We start from the raw sequence: 16,778 nt of genomic DNA, 5'->3' as shown, positions 1-16,778 counted from the left end.
TTGTATGCATTACGCCCCTCTGAGGAGATATGCCATGTGTTTATGAGAACTATGTACATGTATTCTTACACCTACCTACCATCAGGGGTGGATTTTATAGAATTCTACGAAGGCATTCTCGAACTCGTAAGACGTGCCGTTGGTTCTCTACACTATATCATGGGTGAAGCCGTACCATGCTCTATATGTTTAGCGCGATACCAGAAACGTGGAAATACACTCAACGGGATAGATGAATTAATCGCCATGACCTAGCAATTCAGGTATCATCCCATCTGATTATCATTACGCGTTTGGCAAGGAGCCGAGATATGGGACGAGAGGTATGCATAACAGCGTTGTGTTCTTCCGTTGAAATGCAACGCTCAAGCCCGGAGATAAATATTCTCAGCCTGTGCCCCTGGGGAGATCAAGATCGGCATTTATTTGTCTATATTGGTATAAGCCTAAGGCTAGGGCTGTTCAGCTAGAATGGGGCCGTATTTCTGACGTATTAGGCGCCAGTTTTCGGCTACCCCATTACCGCATTCGTGGGTAGCTGACTGGTTAGGCGAGTCTATGCGCCCAGCCCTATGGAATGAGTGGAATATAGTGATCGTGTACAAAACATAACTGCTCATTTATATGCCCTTGTTTAGATACGAAGAGGACTGGAGAGACTAGAGTTTTCCCTAAGATACGATGATAAAGCCCTTTCGGCTTTTAATTAAAAGATGTTAAGTGAGAAATGAAGCAATGATTTATGCCATAATCTCCAAGATTCCAACAACCGCTACACATAAAGCGGCGAAGCAACTGAAATATCCTTGTCATACACCTTAGTTAGATGGGGCTCTTCAAATTAGCATCCACCATTATAACTACCGGTATGCATGGTTTTACAGCACGGTTGCGTTCGGAAATCCGGTGATACGATATCTAGTCTCGGCAATACTTAAAGAGTTGGCTTAGTGACAGGCTTTGATCTTTGAACCCCTAGGAGACACGGGTGAGAGACTGCGTTCATGGCCGGTCACATTTTCCGTTCAATTATTCCGTAATTAGTGGCCAGTGCCACTATTGACTTGATTCATGACAGTTCTAGATCATCCACACTCTCTCCGTTCAACCTAGCCTACCTTTTTCTCTATGGTCTCTCCAGTTCGAGAATTTCCTCATATTTGTTACACTAGGAACATGTTTCAAAATACTATATCATCCATATTACTCCTACACTACTCAATCCATTTTTCTCGAAAGTACCTCTTAGCCCTCGAAGCAAGTATTTACATGTGACTAACACGGAATTACTAGATAAAATATCAGGCATCTTGATCACGAAGAAATAATTACCTAAGGAGTGAGGGTCAAGCTAAGCATCGCAAGACCCCTCATGGGATCCCGTTAGATTTGCTTGGAGATGAAGCCTTGGACGTAGTGGGAGGTTATATTTTAAGCTCAATTGCCTATTATTTGGGTACGTGACTTATACGAGATGTATACCTAGTAACGATTACGTATAATCTCTATTTCCTGTTAGAGCCTCATCCTCGTCCCACGAGTCCTTCCTAAGACAAAAGAAAATTTGATCTGTGTAGAGGTCGGTGCCAATGACCTCAAACAAATCTTGGTTATTAACTGCAGACTGCAGTTGCATTTCAGGATACCGAGTGCCGCCACAATGCTTCCTTATAACAAACATTCGGTTTTGAATGTAGGTAATTATGAAAGCTTATTTTAGAGTTAGCGCTGCATTGCCATTGAATCTTTGAGAAGACCTACATTGCAGATGGGCAAAAAAAGAAAAGATTCCGGCTTTCCTGGTAGCCCACCTAGAATAAGCCCATTTGCCAAAAGTATCTTGCCCATTGTACACATCCTTGGTTTGGTAATGAACCAAAAGTTGAGTCTTAATCTCATGGAGCTGAATCAGCGTTTGCTCTGCTACTTGGTCTGTACTTTGCAACGTCGAGGTCCTTGCCGTGTTTCTTGCGGTCCGTGGTAGTGTGGTAAACCACGTCGAAATTGGTGCGGTCCTCAGGGTCCTCGTTGTAGATTGCACGCACTGGTCCAGGCGCGCCGCGTCGATATGATGATCCATCGTTACGAAGAGGGAACTCTAGTCTTGGAATTGTGCTCTTCAAGTTGGGTAGATCCTCTCTATTGTGGAACGTCGTGGCATATTTCGTCCCAGGGAGCTGTCCAGATGGTGCATTCTGGACTTGACGCCGCACGTCTTTCGCATTTAGATAGTGAAGTTTATGGCCCGGATCTAGTCCAGAGCATGAATACTACGGTGTATGTTAGTAGGTTTTCTAAGTTGGAGCAGTATCTCCTTAGAAGTTTCTTACCACTGAGTCTCCAGTGTTCGGTCGTTGGTCGTCTTCGTCGTCGTCCTCGACCTTGGCGGCAGAAAGGTCCAGGGGCGGCGGGCGCTTTTTGACCTTCTCGGCCTTCTGATTAGCCGACCCTCGTTTGTTGGTCTGCTCTTTCTTGTCTTTTTCTTTTGCCTTTGCCTTACTGTTATCGCCCGCCATTGCTAGTAATTGGGCTTATTTCCCAAAAAGGAAGCGATCTTCAATACTAAGGAGCGTGGGTGTAGCGAGTCCCACATTTACCCGCGTCCGATATGGTAGATCGTGGGGGAACAGGGGTTGTCCTGTAGGGCTAGGTAAGAGAAAAGAATGAAGATTGGCCAAAGGTTGACCAGACGTCTAATTGTATCTAGAGATGGAAAGCATTGTAACTTGCTTATGAGGAACGAAAATTTATCAGATTTCGATATTTTATAAAAAGTCTACTTGTAGCAATACGTTAAAAGGCAAGTACTACCTGACCTGGAAAATAGATACTTAGTTACCTAGGTACCTGTCCAAAAGGATGTTTGCTTAACAGGTACGTCCAGGTATACATAATCTAAAGCAGCCATCAAGGTCCTAGCTCCAACTGAAAAAAATTAAAAGGGTAGTGACTCAGGAAGTACATAGTGTAAATTTGGTGCCTAACCTGAGGCAAACTTCAAAATACCCAGTCAACGCCTTGAATCATAGGTATCAAAGCCGAGAGTCCCATGACTACCTAACGTCTCATGAATCTGTGGGTACTACATATAGGACCAAATATACCTAGGTACCTACCTAGGCATATCATTCAATGTTACGGAGTTTTTATTTTAGAAGGCAGGTGGGGTTTTAACACTGTAAGGTACGAAAAATAAGTGGGTTTTTGCATGGATCTTTCCCTTGCAGCCAACATTTTGTACCTCATTCGTTAGTCACCCCTACACGTTTCCCCACAGTACATAAAACTTGCATGAGCTCTCGGTCTTCATGGCTTAAGATAAAATAATCACGAATTCTACAAACTCCTCTCCTCCGAACTTTAAAAAACCACTTCGGATTCCAACTGGGCAAATCCACTACACTTTATATCCAGCACCGATACTCCTCCCTATTCTTCTTGAAGCTTATGATAATAGGGTACTACACACCTTCACAACTCGGAACTTCACTTTCTGGAATCTAATTGCGACCATGGTGGGAACTAATGAAGTCGACTTTTCCTATCTGAAAAATAAGGCCATATACCTGGGAGATATAGGCATGCGCATAATTGACCTCCTAGTGTCTTCACTGGAACTATCGCATTCGACAAAGCCGATAAAAACGGCGGATCATTTTGTTAGGGCCTTGGTCAAATACTCGTCTCCAGAGACATCGGGACTACAGCCAGAGGATTTTGTATGGCAATTTTGGGAAAGCCTCATCGACATTGCAAGCCAGGTTCCACCTCGCACTTTAGTGCAAGACGTCCTTTTCAATATAGTGATCTTACTGGAGAAAATTGGGGAACGAGAAAAGGTATGTATACCGAATTTTCATATCACGTGTCGCTAATTAAACTCCATCCAGGCCAATACTCAGATGTGGAAAGACCTACCTGATATAGATATCGCAATGAGAGACAACTGGAATCGTAGTAGGTACCCGCGGTCCATCTATTCTGAGTACGAGTTATTAACTTTCCTGGTAGGTCCCACATTCGATCCTAATTTCAACAGTGGTGAAGAGTTCACGGAACCTGAGTGGGTGAACGTCAATTCTTTTCTCGCTAGACTCCATCACAAGCAAGGGATATGGGAAAAATACGTGATATGGGAACTACGAGAGGGACTAGAGACCCCATTTACCCCTATCCAAGACATGCCAACCGTCGTAGAGACCAGAATTCGAGTTGCGACCGAGTGGATATTTGAGAGTTCCCGTCGTATCTTCGTTGACTCACTAGACCATGCCTTTTCGGATTATCCTGAAGGTCCGAATACGGGTCGTCCATACAGTTGCGGACCATTATATTCTGGTGTCAGTGGCTACAGTCTTGAGCGATGGTGTTTCTGGAAGCGTCGGCTCGCGGAAATAAGAACCGAAGTTAACGAGGACCTACACTCGGCGATTGATAAGGCAATAAAAGCTATGACACGGGCTGAGAAGAAGCTGGGAAAACAGCTTAAATCTTCAGCTTATCTAACCGACTATCTAACCGACTCAGAAGTCGAGTCGGAAATCGAATTGGAACCCGAGGCTAGTTCCGCATCTAGTAGTGACGACTCCAAAAGTGAAGACTGCGTGGAGGACTCCAAAAGTGAAGACTACGTGGAGGTTGGTAACACCATAGACGATGGTGATATGTCTAACGATACTATTTTGGAGAAGGGTCACGCGGAGGAGAGCAATCATGCGAACTGCGATGATCCCTTCAAATACCTAGGAGGACCATCAACATGTATCAATCATTAATGGATAACTAGAACTACCGGAGCAAGGTTGTAAGGGTTTGGTGTCTTTATGGAAACTCTAGCGAATTCTCTTTTTGATCTGCTTGCTCAGCTCGGAATTTAATGGCCAGACACGCCTAAATGCCGGCAGCATAAACCGCAGCGTTCTTATTCTTGCTCAATCGGTTGGACCTATTTGAAGATAGCTACAGTCCAAATAAACTACAGTTCAATTGCTCTCTTCTCGTCAAAGACTTAACGGATGGTCATGATATAGCTTTTCGTATAAGATATGTTCGAGTTGTAATATGGAAACGGGTCTGTTGGCATATCTACTTTGACCCACGGCAAGTAAGAGGGATCAAATAAGTAAGAATAAGATTCTGACTGATGTACAAAGGATAAGACTACCTATTGCCGAAGTGAATCTTGCGACCAAAACGTCCCAATGGCCTTTCGACTAAGATGAACAATGATTAATGTTAGAACCAGTACTAATATAGCTATTTACTAAGTCTCTAATTATGCAACGGGGAGAAAAGTAGAAGGTTCGGATTCGGACGCTGTACTAGTTTTAATGAAACTATCATTAAAATCACTTCTAGATCCTTGGACAACGGCCGGGGGTGAAGATCGTTGACAAAATCATCGAGATACCTAACATCAAGACCTTTGGCTGAATGACATGCCTAATGAACAATATTATATATTAGGAGCTGCTCTCTCCATGCTAGTTACTAGGCAGTCGTCTGGTTGCCTAGTTAAGATCATGGTTGATGTGGGCTCAATCGTAGAGTCTAGGCGGAAGAGCCGGTAGCGAGGTTGATCCCTTTAGTTCATTGGATATATAAATGGAGTCATCCAGTATCCATGTCTGATGATTAAATCATGTAACATAAGTGTTGCGGGATGTTGGACCATCACGAAATCAATTATAGTATTTAAACCTCTAAAGCTTTCTCCATTGTAACTATTCTCTTTTCACACCATACTCAATTTAACCAATAAAGGTTTATTAAGGATCGTGTAGCCCATTGCGATCGAAACTACCATACATACATACCCAAGTACTTAAACAACGAAATCATACCTGTCAACAGCAGAGATAGTTACTGTCGAAGCGACAGACATAGTTAAAAACGATGCAATCTCCCGAAGAAGAGATTCTTGCAGCTCTGACGCATTATCGCGACAGCGTGTTACAACATAATCATACCGCGTTCCAGCACTTCGTACAGCATGTTGAGGCAGCGGCTCTCTCGGCAGAAAAGGCGTCGATAAGCCCCAACCGCATCTCCGAAGTATGCCAAGAGTACTTCTATAATCTGCTCTACGTTTCGCGACCAGAGAGACTAGACCCGTCGCTCCAGATCCACGTGCCCGCCGACGTGATGACCAAGTGGGATGCTCTGGCGCGAGCTTTCGCACTAGACGGCGTACACATCGGATCCGATGCCAACCGTCGAGAGCAATTCCGGAGGGATTACAAGAACGGTATAGAAACGGAACTACGCAAGATAGATCCCGAGCTTAAGTTTCCTGCCGATTTTGAGGTACTCATGAGCCAGGTAGATAGCCTCGAGGGTCATGGATGGCCGCAGTATCGAGCGGAGGGCCAGCAGGTGCGTTTTTGGGACGGGTTGGGCGAGGACGAGGGAGGAGCCGCTTGTCGCGTGTTTGGGCCTGATGATAAATTGGCTAAACAGTTTGGTTTGGAGGACTGGGAGACTAAGGCCGGCTGGCAGTGCGGTATGGGCCCCGAGACAACATGCTTTGCTGCCTACTGCCGGCAGGATGAAACTGGCAAGGAGTGGGCGTGGAGGTACGTGGCTGATCAGGGCCAGTACGGGGTAGAGACATTTGACAACGTGGTAGAGTTGTTACGGTGGTACGAAACGCTGTATATACCACCCCTAGACTATTACATCGGAACCCTCGATATTCGCATGGGACAAATCTTCAAGGAGTAGATAATCGATCATAATAGTCGCGAGTGCTTGCTTCATATGATGCTTGATAGAGCGGATGAAAAATACTTATATCACGAAAGACGGCCGGCAGGAGTTGGTGTAATAGAGGGCAGAACTTATAGCCCCTTAAGATAATCGGAATGGTACTATTTCGGAGTATGTTTATAGCTCGAGTTTCTTACGATGAGGAATTAGTAGTTTACCTACGAATATACAATCCAGGGGTAATTTCGGACAGTATTAGGCTGGCTGGTTTGAGTAAGTCAAGTATCAACTTTTAATGTATTGCAGATAGAATAGTTTACTATGCACACGAAGAGATACTAGCTTTTTACACTATATAAAAATAAACTGGCCAAATTACCTCAGCTCCTGGACTTGATCCTTACGGGAAGACCGTCCTTGGGATGAGCCGTGGAAATAACTTCTGGATTAGTGATCTGGTACGCTTTGACGCCCATCCACGACGGTGCATCTGCTGGGTAATTCTCTTCGACTTCGAACTCACGTACTGTCAAGGCAAGGATCAGCCGTACTTCTACAAAAACCAGTTCCTGGCCAATGCAATTCCGAGGTCCCATCTCAAATGGCCGCCAGGCGTTTTTCGCCGGGTGCAAGGGATCGCTCTCATCACGCGTCATAAATCGCTCCGGAATAAACGAGTCAGCGTCGGGCCAGTATTCTGGGTCACGTAATACCGTCGCTGCAGAGGAATGCATCATGAAACCGTGGGTTGGATAGCGGACCCCGGTTTCGGGATGCGTAAGGAAGTGTCCCGGCGGGGATTGACGGATACTGCCACCTACGGGCGGGAATAGGCGGAGTGTTTCCTTCAGGACGGCCATCGTATACGGCAATTTATTCAGTAATGTGGGATCGGCTCTAATCAAGCTTGCAGCGGCAGCTGGGTCGGTACCTAATACTTCATCGTGTTCGGCACGTATCTTGGCTGCTTTATCCGGATGCTTGCTAAGCATGTAGTATATATACGCGAGAACCGTAGCAGTAGTATCGTGCCCGGCGAACATGAAGATCTTGATATGTTTGATAACCCGCTCAACGAACTCAGACGGGATATTCCCTCTTGCGGTGTAATCTTGCACCTCGTTGATATATTCTTTTAGAGCTAGGGCGACAATAGTTTTGGGCCCTTCAATCTTCTCGTAATTTTGAGCCGTGTTGAGAATGTAAGGGGTCAACTCGTTGCGGATCATCCGATTGTATATCCAATTTTTCAACGGAAGAATTGGATTTAGTTGCTTGAGAATGTCGAGCCCAAAGTAGAGTAGACTTAACTGGGATTTCATTGTTTCCATTAAGCGGTTTGGCTTAGTCTGTGTTTGTAGACGCGTTCCCCTATTGCTGTATTAAGCATTGAATGCCGGGAATAGAATCGCATTGTTCACACTTACAGTACAGCGCGCCCGACTATGTCGACGGTTATATTAGTCGTATAATCTTCGAGCTTTATAACTTCCCCGCTAGCGGCAACTTTCCTGAGTCGTTCTCGGAAGACTAAGACTTCCTCTATCATATCAGGGACGAGAGATAATAGATTCTTCGCCGAGAAACCAGGATTAAATAGGCTTCGAGCCTTTTTCCATTCCAAACCGTCTAGATTCACCAGGTCTTGACCTCCGGTGAAGCCCTTGAATTCGACTTGCGGCATAGCCCAGAATTTAGGGAGACTGTTCTCCTGAATGAATTGCGCCATCATATTGGGATGATAGACTGCAAACATCGGGTAGCCAATCGGCCATACATCCATGTAAACAATACCCTGATTTGCAATCTCAGGGTATTCTTGCTTAATGTGAAGAAACATCCATTGGCCATGGCCGTCTCGTGGAATTTTACTATCAGATTTTAATTACTATATTCTTACGTAGTAGGATTTGGGGCATTAGAACGTGCTTTATACATACTATTTAATGCTAATCTTAGCGAGCGTTAAAAGGTGGCCAAAAAGAAACGAATGGGGCATAATTGGCTACAAATGGCGATTAGTTAGAGGGAGATATGTATATACTTAATAGGATTCTAGCTTCTTAACGGCTTTCTGAAGCCTCTGGGGCCGAATATTAGAAGCTACTCACAATTCCATGTTGCTTTTGAACTCGCCGAAACATCATCCGAACTTGATACAAGCGAAACAAGAAGAACAGCAAGCTAGCTAGGGTTACGTACCCAAACCCTCTCATGATGAATGATGTGATGGGAGGGCCTTCGGGCCCTAGGAATTGTAACATGTCGTCTTCGGATTAATAGATACCTAGGCGGTTGAAGGAGATCAGTAATGAAGAAAGTTTAGAGGTTAAGCCTCAGGGCCCATGAATGGTTACCCGAGTCTGTCTATTAATAAGCTATCATAATGCCTAGCTCATTACTGGCCTGGGCAAGCCTAGTGGGGCGAAGGAATCTGATTACTTTCGGGGATAATGTTTACGATGTTGTGGTGAAATAGTGATCTAGCGATAATTTAATATAACTATCGACCTATCTACCTGGTAGTACTTTATGTAGTAGTCTATAAAAGCTGGCGTCCCGTCGTATGTTATGACATGACCTATGTAGGTGTAAATAGGTAAGTCCTGTTGGTCCTCGTCCTTTAATTTGTAGACGTGGTTCCGCCATAGCGTACCCACCCGCATAATTGCTGATACGTAGGGCTTTGTTACAATACCTTACCTTATAATTGTGCCTTATTTTAAATACGCGGATAGAGTTGCTTGGGTATCTCTTCTGATAGAAAATACGCTTTAACGTAGTTGAAACGTCCGGTAACTAGTTAATCAAATCAATACTTTTTACCTAATATTAATAACTCTCTTGTGCAACCATTAAGATCTACTTGTGGCATCGGGGTTTTCCGCAATGGGGTTTTCCGCAATGGGGTTTTCCGCAATCGAGGTTATATATAAAGCTACCTACTCTTAAAAATGAAACATTTGATAGAGACAGAGTCGGTAGTAGAATTTACGTAGTATGATTGGCTCTCTAGGAGGTTGCTGAGGTAATAAACCGATAAAAGTCATAAATTCCATTAATACCTGATGGATATGTACATACCTATATATGCTACTGTGTAGAAGGTTAACAAGGGGTAAGGTTCAATTGCACCCCTGGTAGCTTTACCTTTGGGAACGCGTAATCTTCACCCAACAGTGCATTTATAGTACGTTCGCTGGGTCCGGCTGTTGTACAATGCCAGGTTTTTTTAGTGTACTTTAGTGGAACGCGGCTGCATTAGTTATCGCTTGGTTGGTCAACTTTAGCACTCCGTTCCGCAATGGCGTCCATCATTTCCCATCTAAAGGAGATCAATCCTAGAATTAGCTTAACCTTGGACGTCACTAAACCTCCTAATCCCCCGCATATCGAGGGCTCAGCACATCTTTACCACTCATCTTTAAGTTTTTAAAAAAGTTCGCAGTTCTCATTTTCCTTTTTTTTCTCGTATTGGGGTCAGCATTAGAAACCTGTATTCCCCTTTTCTTAACTTCCCATACTTCTTCCTCTCCAATTTTGAATTGTCTACGAAAACATTTACAATCGTTTCAGACTTTCGTTTTTTGATACGCATGTTCTCGGTTTGATCAGCCAGCATCGTTTGGCTGCTGGTCTCGGTCGCACGGACATAATCGACAACAGCAATCAACATCCACCATCACGATGGGGATCGCCGAACGAAGATCGATCCGCTCTTGCATCACACGCATGTCTCGCCCGCAAAAAATTGGCCTGGGTGCCTTGGTTTTCCTATTCATTCTTTATAGTTTAACACCATACGATAGTCGACCACGATCCTTTTTCCGGTTCCAACAAAATGTTATGCAAGATTATTACCAGAATGCCCTCCCGAGCGATTCCTGGCTCTTCAAGCCGCAACCTTACCCCATCGACCCTAGTAATGATATCGGCATAGTAATCAAGACCGGATTTGGGACAAAAAAAAGGGTTCCAGCGGCGCTGCAAGCGTTGAGTAGCGAGTCCTTAAATGCGGACACCATCGTTGTTCAGGATTTTCCGCTGTTCCCGGGTCAGAAGAATTATACATTGGCTAGTGGGAAAGAAGTGCCGGTCATCGATATCATTGGGTGGAACCTAGAACGAGGCTCTCTAAGGGGCCAAGAACAACACGAGCGCGTGATGAAATATATTAACCTTGCCGATGCTGTTGACGGCGAAGAGTGGATGTTAGCTGATACGTTAGGCAAGGACATGGGATGGGAACTAGATGCGATGAAGGTTCGATATACCTAAATTATTGGTCGAGCCAACACATACTAACATGCGGTTCAGTTTCTCCCAAGTCTCGAATATATCTGGCACACTATGCCGAAAAAGAAGTGGTACATAATGTTGGACGACGACACCTATATCATCAAATCATCCTTGGCTTTGCTCCTGGGACACTTAAACTACGGCAAACCGCAGTTCATTGGTAACCCTGTAGGCGACTACAAGGGTCGTTTCCCACACGGCGGATCATCCGTAGTTATATCCGGCGCTGCTCTGAGCAAACTATACGAAGAGCATCCCGAGGTCGTTGCTGAGGGCCACCAGGAATCGGCCACGGCAATCTATGGCGATAAGCTACTTTCTACAACGTTTATGAAAATAGGCATCTATCTTGACGAGACATACCGACGCCTGTTTAACGGCGAACCCCCTTGGATGACGCGGATGTGGATCGACAGATTCTGTCTGCCCTTAGTGTCGTTCCACGGCCTCGGCAACGACGACGCTATGCTACATGTAGGCGATACGTTCAAGAATATGACGGAACCCGTGTTTTGGAGACAGTTGGGGAAGATTTATGGCGCTCCGAACTTCGCTTCGTTTATTGCCGAACCGATTCGATCTAACGTGGATTATGTGGGACGCCTGGACGAGTACAGCAAAACCATAGACAAGGTCACAGAAGTTGATGCATGTCTCAAAATCTGCAATGATCACTCAACAGAATGCTTAGCTTGGACGTTTGATCCAGGACGTCAACAATGTCACATTGCGCGATGGGCAATCCTAGGAGATGTTGCTGAGGGTCGGTTTTCTGGTATAAATGGGCAGCTAGCTCAGAAGCTAGAAAGCTCATGTCACGGCCCAACGTAGGGCCATTTTGTCTCTTTCAATCTCTGGTATTCTGTTCTATATATGTACGGGTCGGTATGACATAAACGAACTGTCTCATTCAGCAGAGACGTACTGTTTGGACGGGCGGCGTTATACATAGACTTCGCAGAGGGAAGGGGACACGTGACTTGGAATGATACCCGGGATGGAATGTAATTTATAATGAAGTTTTTTAATCCTAATTGGATCCAACTGTATATTCTTATAGCTCTATGAACGACGAATGCAAAACTTCTTCCCATTCCGAGCACATAGCTAAGCACATAGCTAAGCACATGGCGAATATCAGCTTGGAATAATTGCTGGTAAATAGGTATATCGAAATGCAATGTGATGCTATAAGGTTAGTGGAAATTGCACGTTTATGTATAGAATATGTACACGCCAACGCCATAGTCTCGGGGTAGGATAGGGAAAGGGGAAAGGTTGATTGGTCCCCAACGAGTTACCCGCATATATACATAGGTAGGTACCTACCCGGGAAACTTAACTTTTCTATATGTAGGTTTCCCAAGAAACAATACGAGGAGAGTCTAATATATTTAGCTTTGCATTATGAAGTAGCTTTGACGCACATTTGTTTTACGTATCACATAGGTACTTATGTACCTAGTTATCTGGTTATTGGTAGATACATATATCTGGGTATTATGTATGTACTATTACATGTAGCTAGATGGCGTAGCACAGCGATGAACTTCAAAGTTGGGCACGCGATTTAAGTCGATTACAGATCCCACCAATCCGCGTATTCAAACAGGGATAATGTCAAGGTACCAAACCAGTCGATGGTAGGGTCGATGACGTGTGGGGAACTTTACCTTGGGGACTTTTTTTTATTTTTTTGACGTCAAATGTCAAAGTAAGACAGACCCCTTCTCTTCTAATAAATTATCACATTACTCATACTGCCAGCTCTGCATTTGCACAGCTGAAAGAACACAATCCGTTTTTGGTTTTGTCATTCTAGCTTCTCCCGCATCTTCCGAAAACAAGGCGCCTTATATTATTGCCATATAGGTATAAGGTAGCTCTTATCAGGGATAAGGAGTACATACCTAGCCCAACTTTCCGCCCCTTTTTTAGCTTCAGATTGCTTGTGGAATTCTGTATCCCCCCGCCATAATTTATTATTCTCTCGTCGGCCCGCCATCTTTCGCGCACTCGAACCCAACCTCATCGGACTTTGAAATACGGAGGGTTCTCTTAATCAAATAGTATATCATCAGAATCACGTAGTGTCCGTGAACTTGTATACGTAGGCGACGTCTTAAAAAACCTCACAGCCATGTCAGAAGTTACACCAAATGCCCAGGCCGCTGGCTCCAGTTGGGCTGCCTTCCTCAAGGTAAATTAACCTGACCTGCCGTTCCTCCATTTGTTCTACTACGAGCTGAGAGCTGACCACCTTGCGATTAGTCTATTGCCTCTTTCAACGGCGACCTCTCCTCTCTCACGGCCCCGCCTTTCATCCTTTCTTCTACGAGTCTCACCGAGTTCAGTTCGTACTGGGCTGAACATCCTAGCGTCTTCGCGGCGCCAGCGAAGGAGCCGGATCCAGCGAAGAGGGCCTTGTTGGTGCTCAAATGGTTTTTGACTACACTTAAGCAGCAATATGCAAGTCGCAGCGAACAATATGGAAACGAGAAGAAGCCTCTCAACCCCTTTTTGGGTGAACTCTTTCTAGGGAAATGGGAAGATGACGCAGGCACAACCGAGTTGATCAGTGAGCAGGTAAAGTAAGTCTGGCGCAACCAAACCGAGCAATATCTAGAGGCAATACCTAGAAATACCGAGGCTAACCCTATGGTTTAGCCACCACCCGCCAGCAACGGCATACAGTATTATCAATGAGACCTCGGGGGTCCATCTCCAAGGATACAACGCCCAAAAGGCTAGCTTCTCCAAGACCATCAACATCAAGCAGATAGGACACGCAGTATTAGCAGTTCCCGACCCCTCCAAGCCTGGGGAGAAGGATACCTATTTGATCACACTACCATCTCTTCACGTTGAAGGTCTAATTTTTGGCGCGCCCTTCATTGAGCTCGAAGGCGCCTCTTACATCACTTCGTCGACAGGGTTTACTGCTAAAATAGACTACAGCGGCAAGGGCTGGATAAGCGGCAAGAAGAACTCATTTACGGCTACTCTGTATCCAACCGGCAAGGAAAAGGACGTGCTCTACAATTGCTCTGGTCAATGGACCAAGGCGTTCGAGATCCATTCCGGCCCAGTAAAGAGCAACTCGTCCAAGACTCTCATTGGAAGCTGGGATCCTACCGACAGTCCCACGACCGAACTCAAGGTTGCGCCTCTCGAGAAGCAACACCCACTGGAGTCTCGACGCGCGTGGGCCAACGTTGCGGCAGGCATTGCTAAAGGGGATATGGATTACGTCGGTAAGGAGAAGAGCAAGATCGAGCAGGCGCAGAGGACAATGCGGAAAAAGGAGCAGTCAGAGGGTCGTGAGTGGGAGCGGAGATATTTCACTGCTCTCACTGAGCCAGATGTGACTCTTGGAACATTAGGTCCCAACGTGGGATTAAGCACGAATGGCGACGCGGACAAGACGGGCGGCCTATGGCGTTTTGATGCGGCCAAAGCGGAGAAGGTCAAGAGCCATGAGTTGAGCGAAGAGGAGAAGATCCAAATAGCTCAAGAGCTGCTAGGCCAGTAATGTCCTACCGGCATCTTCATTCGCAAGCGTCCAAAGTTATTGCATAGAGATGGTATCCGATACCTTAGGTACCTAATTATGTAGGTGACTAAGTAATATAGATAACGGGAAACGTGGATATAGGCATCGGGAGGGCGTCTGGCTTCGCCGGTTGGTTGCCATACAAGTACTTAATAATGAAGTAGATTACACAGTATAATTAAACGAATTGCTCGTTCCTGTGGTTTGTTAACATGGCTTATCAGAGACATCATACTTCAGATCATAAAAACGTAACTACTAACCTATCTAATGATAAATGATAGAAAAGGATTTATGTACATATGTAGTACAAACCTTGCTTCTTACTGGGATAATAGGATGAGATAGCCAATGATAAGATGTTCTTATACTTCTATAACGGGCAACATGGATTCTCCTGATTGGCCCTAGTCTAGTCTTTCTCCCAACGACGATCAACTTGCACCTATTTCACGGTTTGCTGGTGTACGTTTCCCGGAGACGCTTTGACACATTAACAGTAAAAGTGGTGGGGTTTACGGGTTAGCCAATGGTTTTGGTAAACAAGCAAAATTTGTCAAACACCACCGTTTGACGATACGATAAACAAACATATTCTAGGCAACTACCTACCTTATATCAAAACGTCAACCCGCGTCAGGAAATTCGTAGTTGTTCTACAAATACCCGAGCAAGAGAACCGTAACCACTGAGTTGACGTATAGTCCTCTATGATTCATCAGCATCATGGCAACCACAGAAACAACACAAAAATGTGGCAACTCAAAATGCGACAAGACCTCCAGCTCGACAACTTTACAGCAATGTGGACGGTGTAAGAAAACAGCTTACTGTTCCAAAGATTGTCAGGCCGCCTCATGGCCGACGCACAAGAAGAGATGCCACCACCAGAACTACATTGTGAAATTCCAGTTAGCACCTGAGAAGATCACAGATCCGCCTGTCTTTCGCACTCTCTCCTGTCCCGCCGACGCTGTCTTCTATCACCTGCACATGGCCCTACAACTTGCTTTCGGCTGGTCAACTACCCACTCCTTCGACTTCGCCGTGCTAAATCCAGACTATACGATGCCAGACGACCCGCTGAGCATGTACCAGTACATGATGATGACGTCTAGCATGGGGCGACAGCCCGACCCATCCGCACCGCAGGAATATCTGTTCCGCGTCGTCGACCCCGTCGAGCAGACGGCCTTCTCCGGGATTGACCGCATGCATGAAGGCACAAGACGGCACCCGAACACCAAGGAGAAGAAAGCAGACTCGTACAAGCTGCGCCACCTCTTCGACGACCCGAAGTACAGCGGCCACAAGATGGTCTATACGTACGATTTCGGCGACAACTGGGAACACGAGATGACGGTTTTAGGGCGCACAGATGCCACGCATGATTTTGTGTGCCTCGACGGCGCCGGCCACTACGTCGCTGAAGATGTAGGAGGTACGAGAGGCTGGCAGAATCTCAAGGAGGCATATCGCACCGCGCGGCCCAGCGCGGAGCAGCGTGATAGAAGGCGGTGGTTCGAGACGCAGTGCAGCAATGCAGATGCCGCTGGCTTAGCGGGCGACCGCGTCAACGCCTGGGACCGCCAGGCAATTAACGAGAAGCTCAAGTCTGACCGGCTATTTGATCATTTTGATCGCATGGCAGATGCGAGCGCGGCCCAGGCGGAACAGTATGAGCAGTCTATGCGGCAGCGTAGAACATAGAGCAACTAAGGCATGATAGGAAATTCGGTGTACGTACCTAGGTAGACAGCAGTCGATACCCATCTTGCGTTGTTTATGATAGTCGCCGATGTAAGGCTAACCAGATGATATACCTATGTGTTTGGCTGCCTAACATGTGTGTTTACCTAATACAGTAAAGATACGAACTCACCTCTAATATGTAAATCCGAGCGGGAAATGTGGTGATCGCTCCGTTCCTGCAGGTTTATGTTTTCAAGGGGCACAGTGATCTTGGCCTTTGGTGACATACGCGGCTTTATATATAATCGCCGATGGCTTCCGTGTATTTCGGTGTCCGATAGGACCCGAACTCGGGAAACTATACCAACCCGAGGGCGAAGACACTCGCGGACGAGGCCTCTAGTCGGGTTGATTTATAGCCCAGGTACTCATGTTAAGAAGATACTGGCCAATGGAATAGTTGGATTCGACTTCGTGAGTTGCAGTTCTTCTCTATAATTTAAGGCCCATGTTAGGTGAAATATTT

At 45.7% G+C, this 16,778-nt stretch overlaps 7 protein-coding genes across 7 annotated transcripts; 5 read left to right on the top strand and 2 right to left on the bottom strand.

Moving 5' to 3' along the window:
* Window positions 1–1,895: 1,895 nt before the first annotated feature.
* On the bottom strand, window positions 1,896–2,516 carry F5Y00DRAFT_272512 (uncharacterized protein; the record flags this gene model as incomplete). Its single annotated transcript, XM_048012990.1, has 2 exons — window positions 1,896–2,270; window positions 2,331–2,516. 2 exons carry the CDS (start codon window positions 2,514–2,516, stop codon window positions 1,896–1,898), a joined length of 561 nt encoding a protein of 186 aa, XP_047868851.1.
* A 795-nt stretch (window positions 2,517–3,311) lies between these two features.
* Window positions 3,312–4,989, top strand: F5Y00DRAFT_226371 (uncharacterized protein). Its single transcript, XM_048006330.1, has 3 exons — window positions 3,312–3,839; window positions 3,891–3,957; window positions 4,012–4,989. The coding sequence occupies exons 1-3, from the start codon at window positions 3,513–3,515 to the stop codon at window positions 4,773–4,775; spliced, it is 1,158 nt and encodes a 385-aa protein (XP_047868850.1). The 5' UTR covers window positions 3,312–3,512; the 3' UTR covers window positions 4,776–4,989.
* A 678-nt stretch (window positions 4,990–5,667) lies between these two features.
* Window positions 5,668–6,723, top strand: F5Y00DRAFT_272510 (uncharacterized protein; the record flags this gene model as incomplete). Its single annotated transcript, XM_048012989.1, has 1 exon — window positions 5,668–6,723. Exon 1 carries the CDS (start codon window positions 5,896–5,898, stop codon window positions 6,721–6,723), a length of 828 nt encoding a protein of 275 aa, XP_047868849.1. The 5' UTR covers window positions 5,668–5,895.
* A 289-nt stretch (window positions 6,724–7,012) lies between these two features.
* On the bottom strand, window positions 7,013–9,267 carry F5Y00DRAFT_156660 (cytochrome P450). Its single transcript, XM_048004630.1, has 3 exons — window positions 8,820–9,267; window positions 8,136–8,713; window positions 7,013–8,079 (listed from the first exon to the last, which is right to left on the bottom strand). The coding sequence occupies exons 2-3, from the start codon at window positions 8,546–8,548 to the stop codon at window positions 7,089–7,091; spliced, it is 1,404 nt and encodes a 467-aa protein (XP_047868848.1). The 5' UTR covers window positions 8,549–8,713; window positions 8,820–9,267; the 3' UTR covers window positions 7,013–7,088.
* A 791-nt stretch (window positions 9,268–10,058) lies between these two features.
* F5Y00DRAFT_226366 (glycosyltransferase family 31 protein) lies at window positions 10,059–12,100 on the top strand. Its single transcript, XM_048006329.1, has 2 exons — window positions 10,059–10,971; window positions 11,026–12,100. Exons 1-2 carry the CDS (start codon window positions 10,396–10,398, stop codon window positions 11,836–11,838), a joined length of 1,389 nt encoding a protein of 462 aa, XP_047868847.1. The 5' UTR covers window positions 10,059–10,395; the 3' UTR covers window positions 11,839–12,100.
* A 607-nt stretch (window positions 12,101–12,707) lies between these two features.
* On the top strand, window positions 12,708–14,760 carry F5Y00DRAFT_226364 (Oxysterol-binding protein). Its single transcript, XM_048006328.1, has 3 exons — window positions 12,708–13,207; window positions 13,279–13,598; window positions 13,675–14,760. Exons 1-3 carry the CDS (start codon window positions 13,148–13,150, stop codon window positions 14,537–14,539), a joined length of 1,245 nt encoding a protein of 414 aa, XP_047868846.1. The 5' UTR covers window positions 12,708–13,147; the 3' UTR covers window positions 14,540–14,760.
* A 118-nt stretch (window positions 14,761–14,878) lies between these two features.
* F5Y00DRAFT_226362 (plasmid pRiA4b ORF-3-like protein-domain-containing protein) lies at window positions 14,879–16,495 on the top strand. Its single transcript, XM_048006327.1, has one exon. It carries the CDS (start codon window positions 15,287–15,289, stop codon window positions 16,268–16,270), a length of 984 nt encoding a protein of 327 aa, XP_047868845.1. The 5' UTR covers window positions 14,879–15,286; the 3' UTR covers window positions 16,271–16,495.
* Window positions 16,496–16,778: the final 283 nt, after the last annotated feature.

The sequence above is a fragment of the Daldinia vernicosa genome (genome assembly GCF_022497035.1).
Source record: "Daldinia vernicosa strain CBS 139.73 unplaced genomic scaffold F5Y00scaffold_5, whole genome shotgun sequence".
Taxonomy (NCBI): domain Eukaryota; kingdom Fungi; phylum Ascomycota; class Sordariomycetes; order Xylariales; family Hypoxylaceae; genus Daldinia; species Daldinia vernicosa.
The sequence above is the reverse complement of the archived record's forward strand: the minus strand, read 5'-3'. Positions and strand labels throughout refer to the sequence as shown.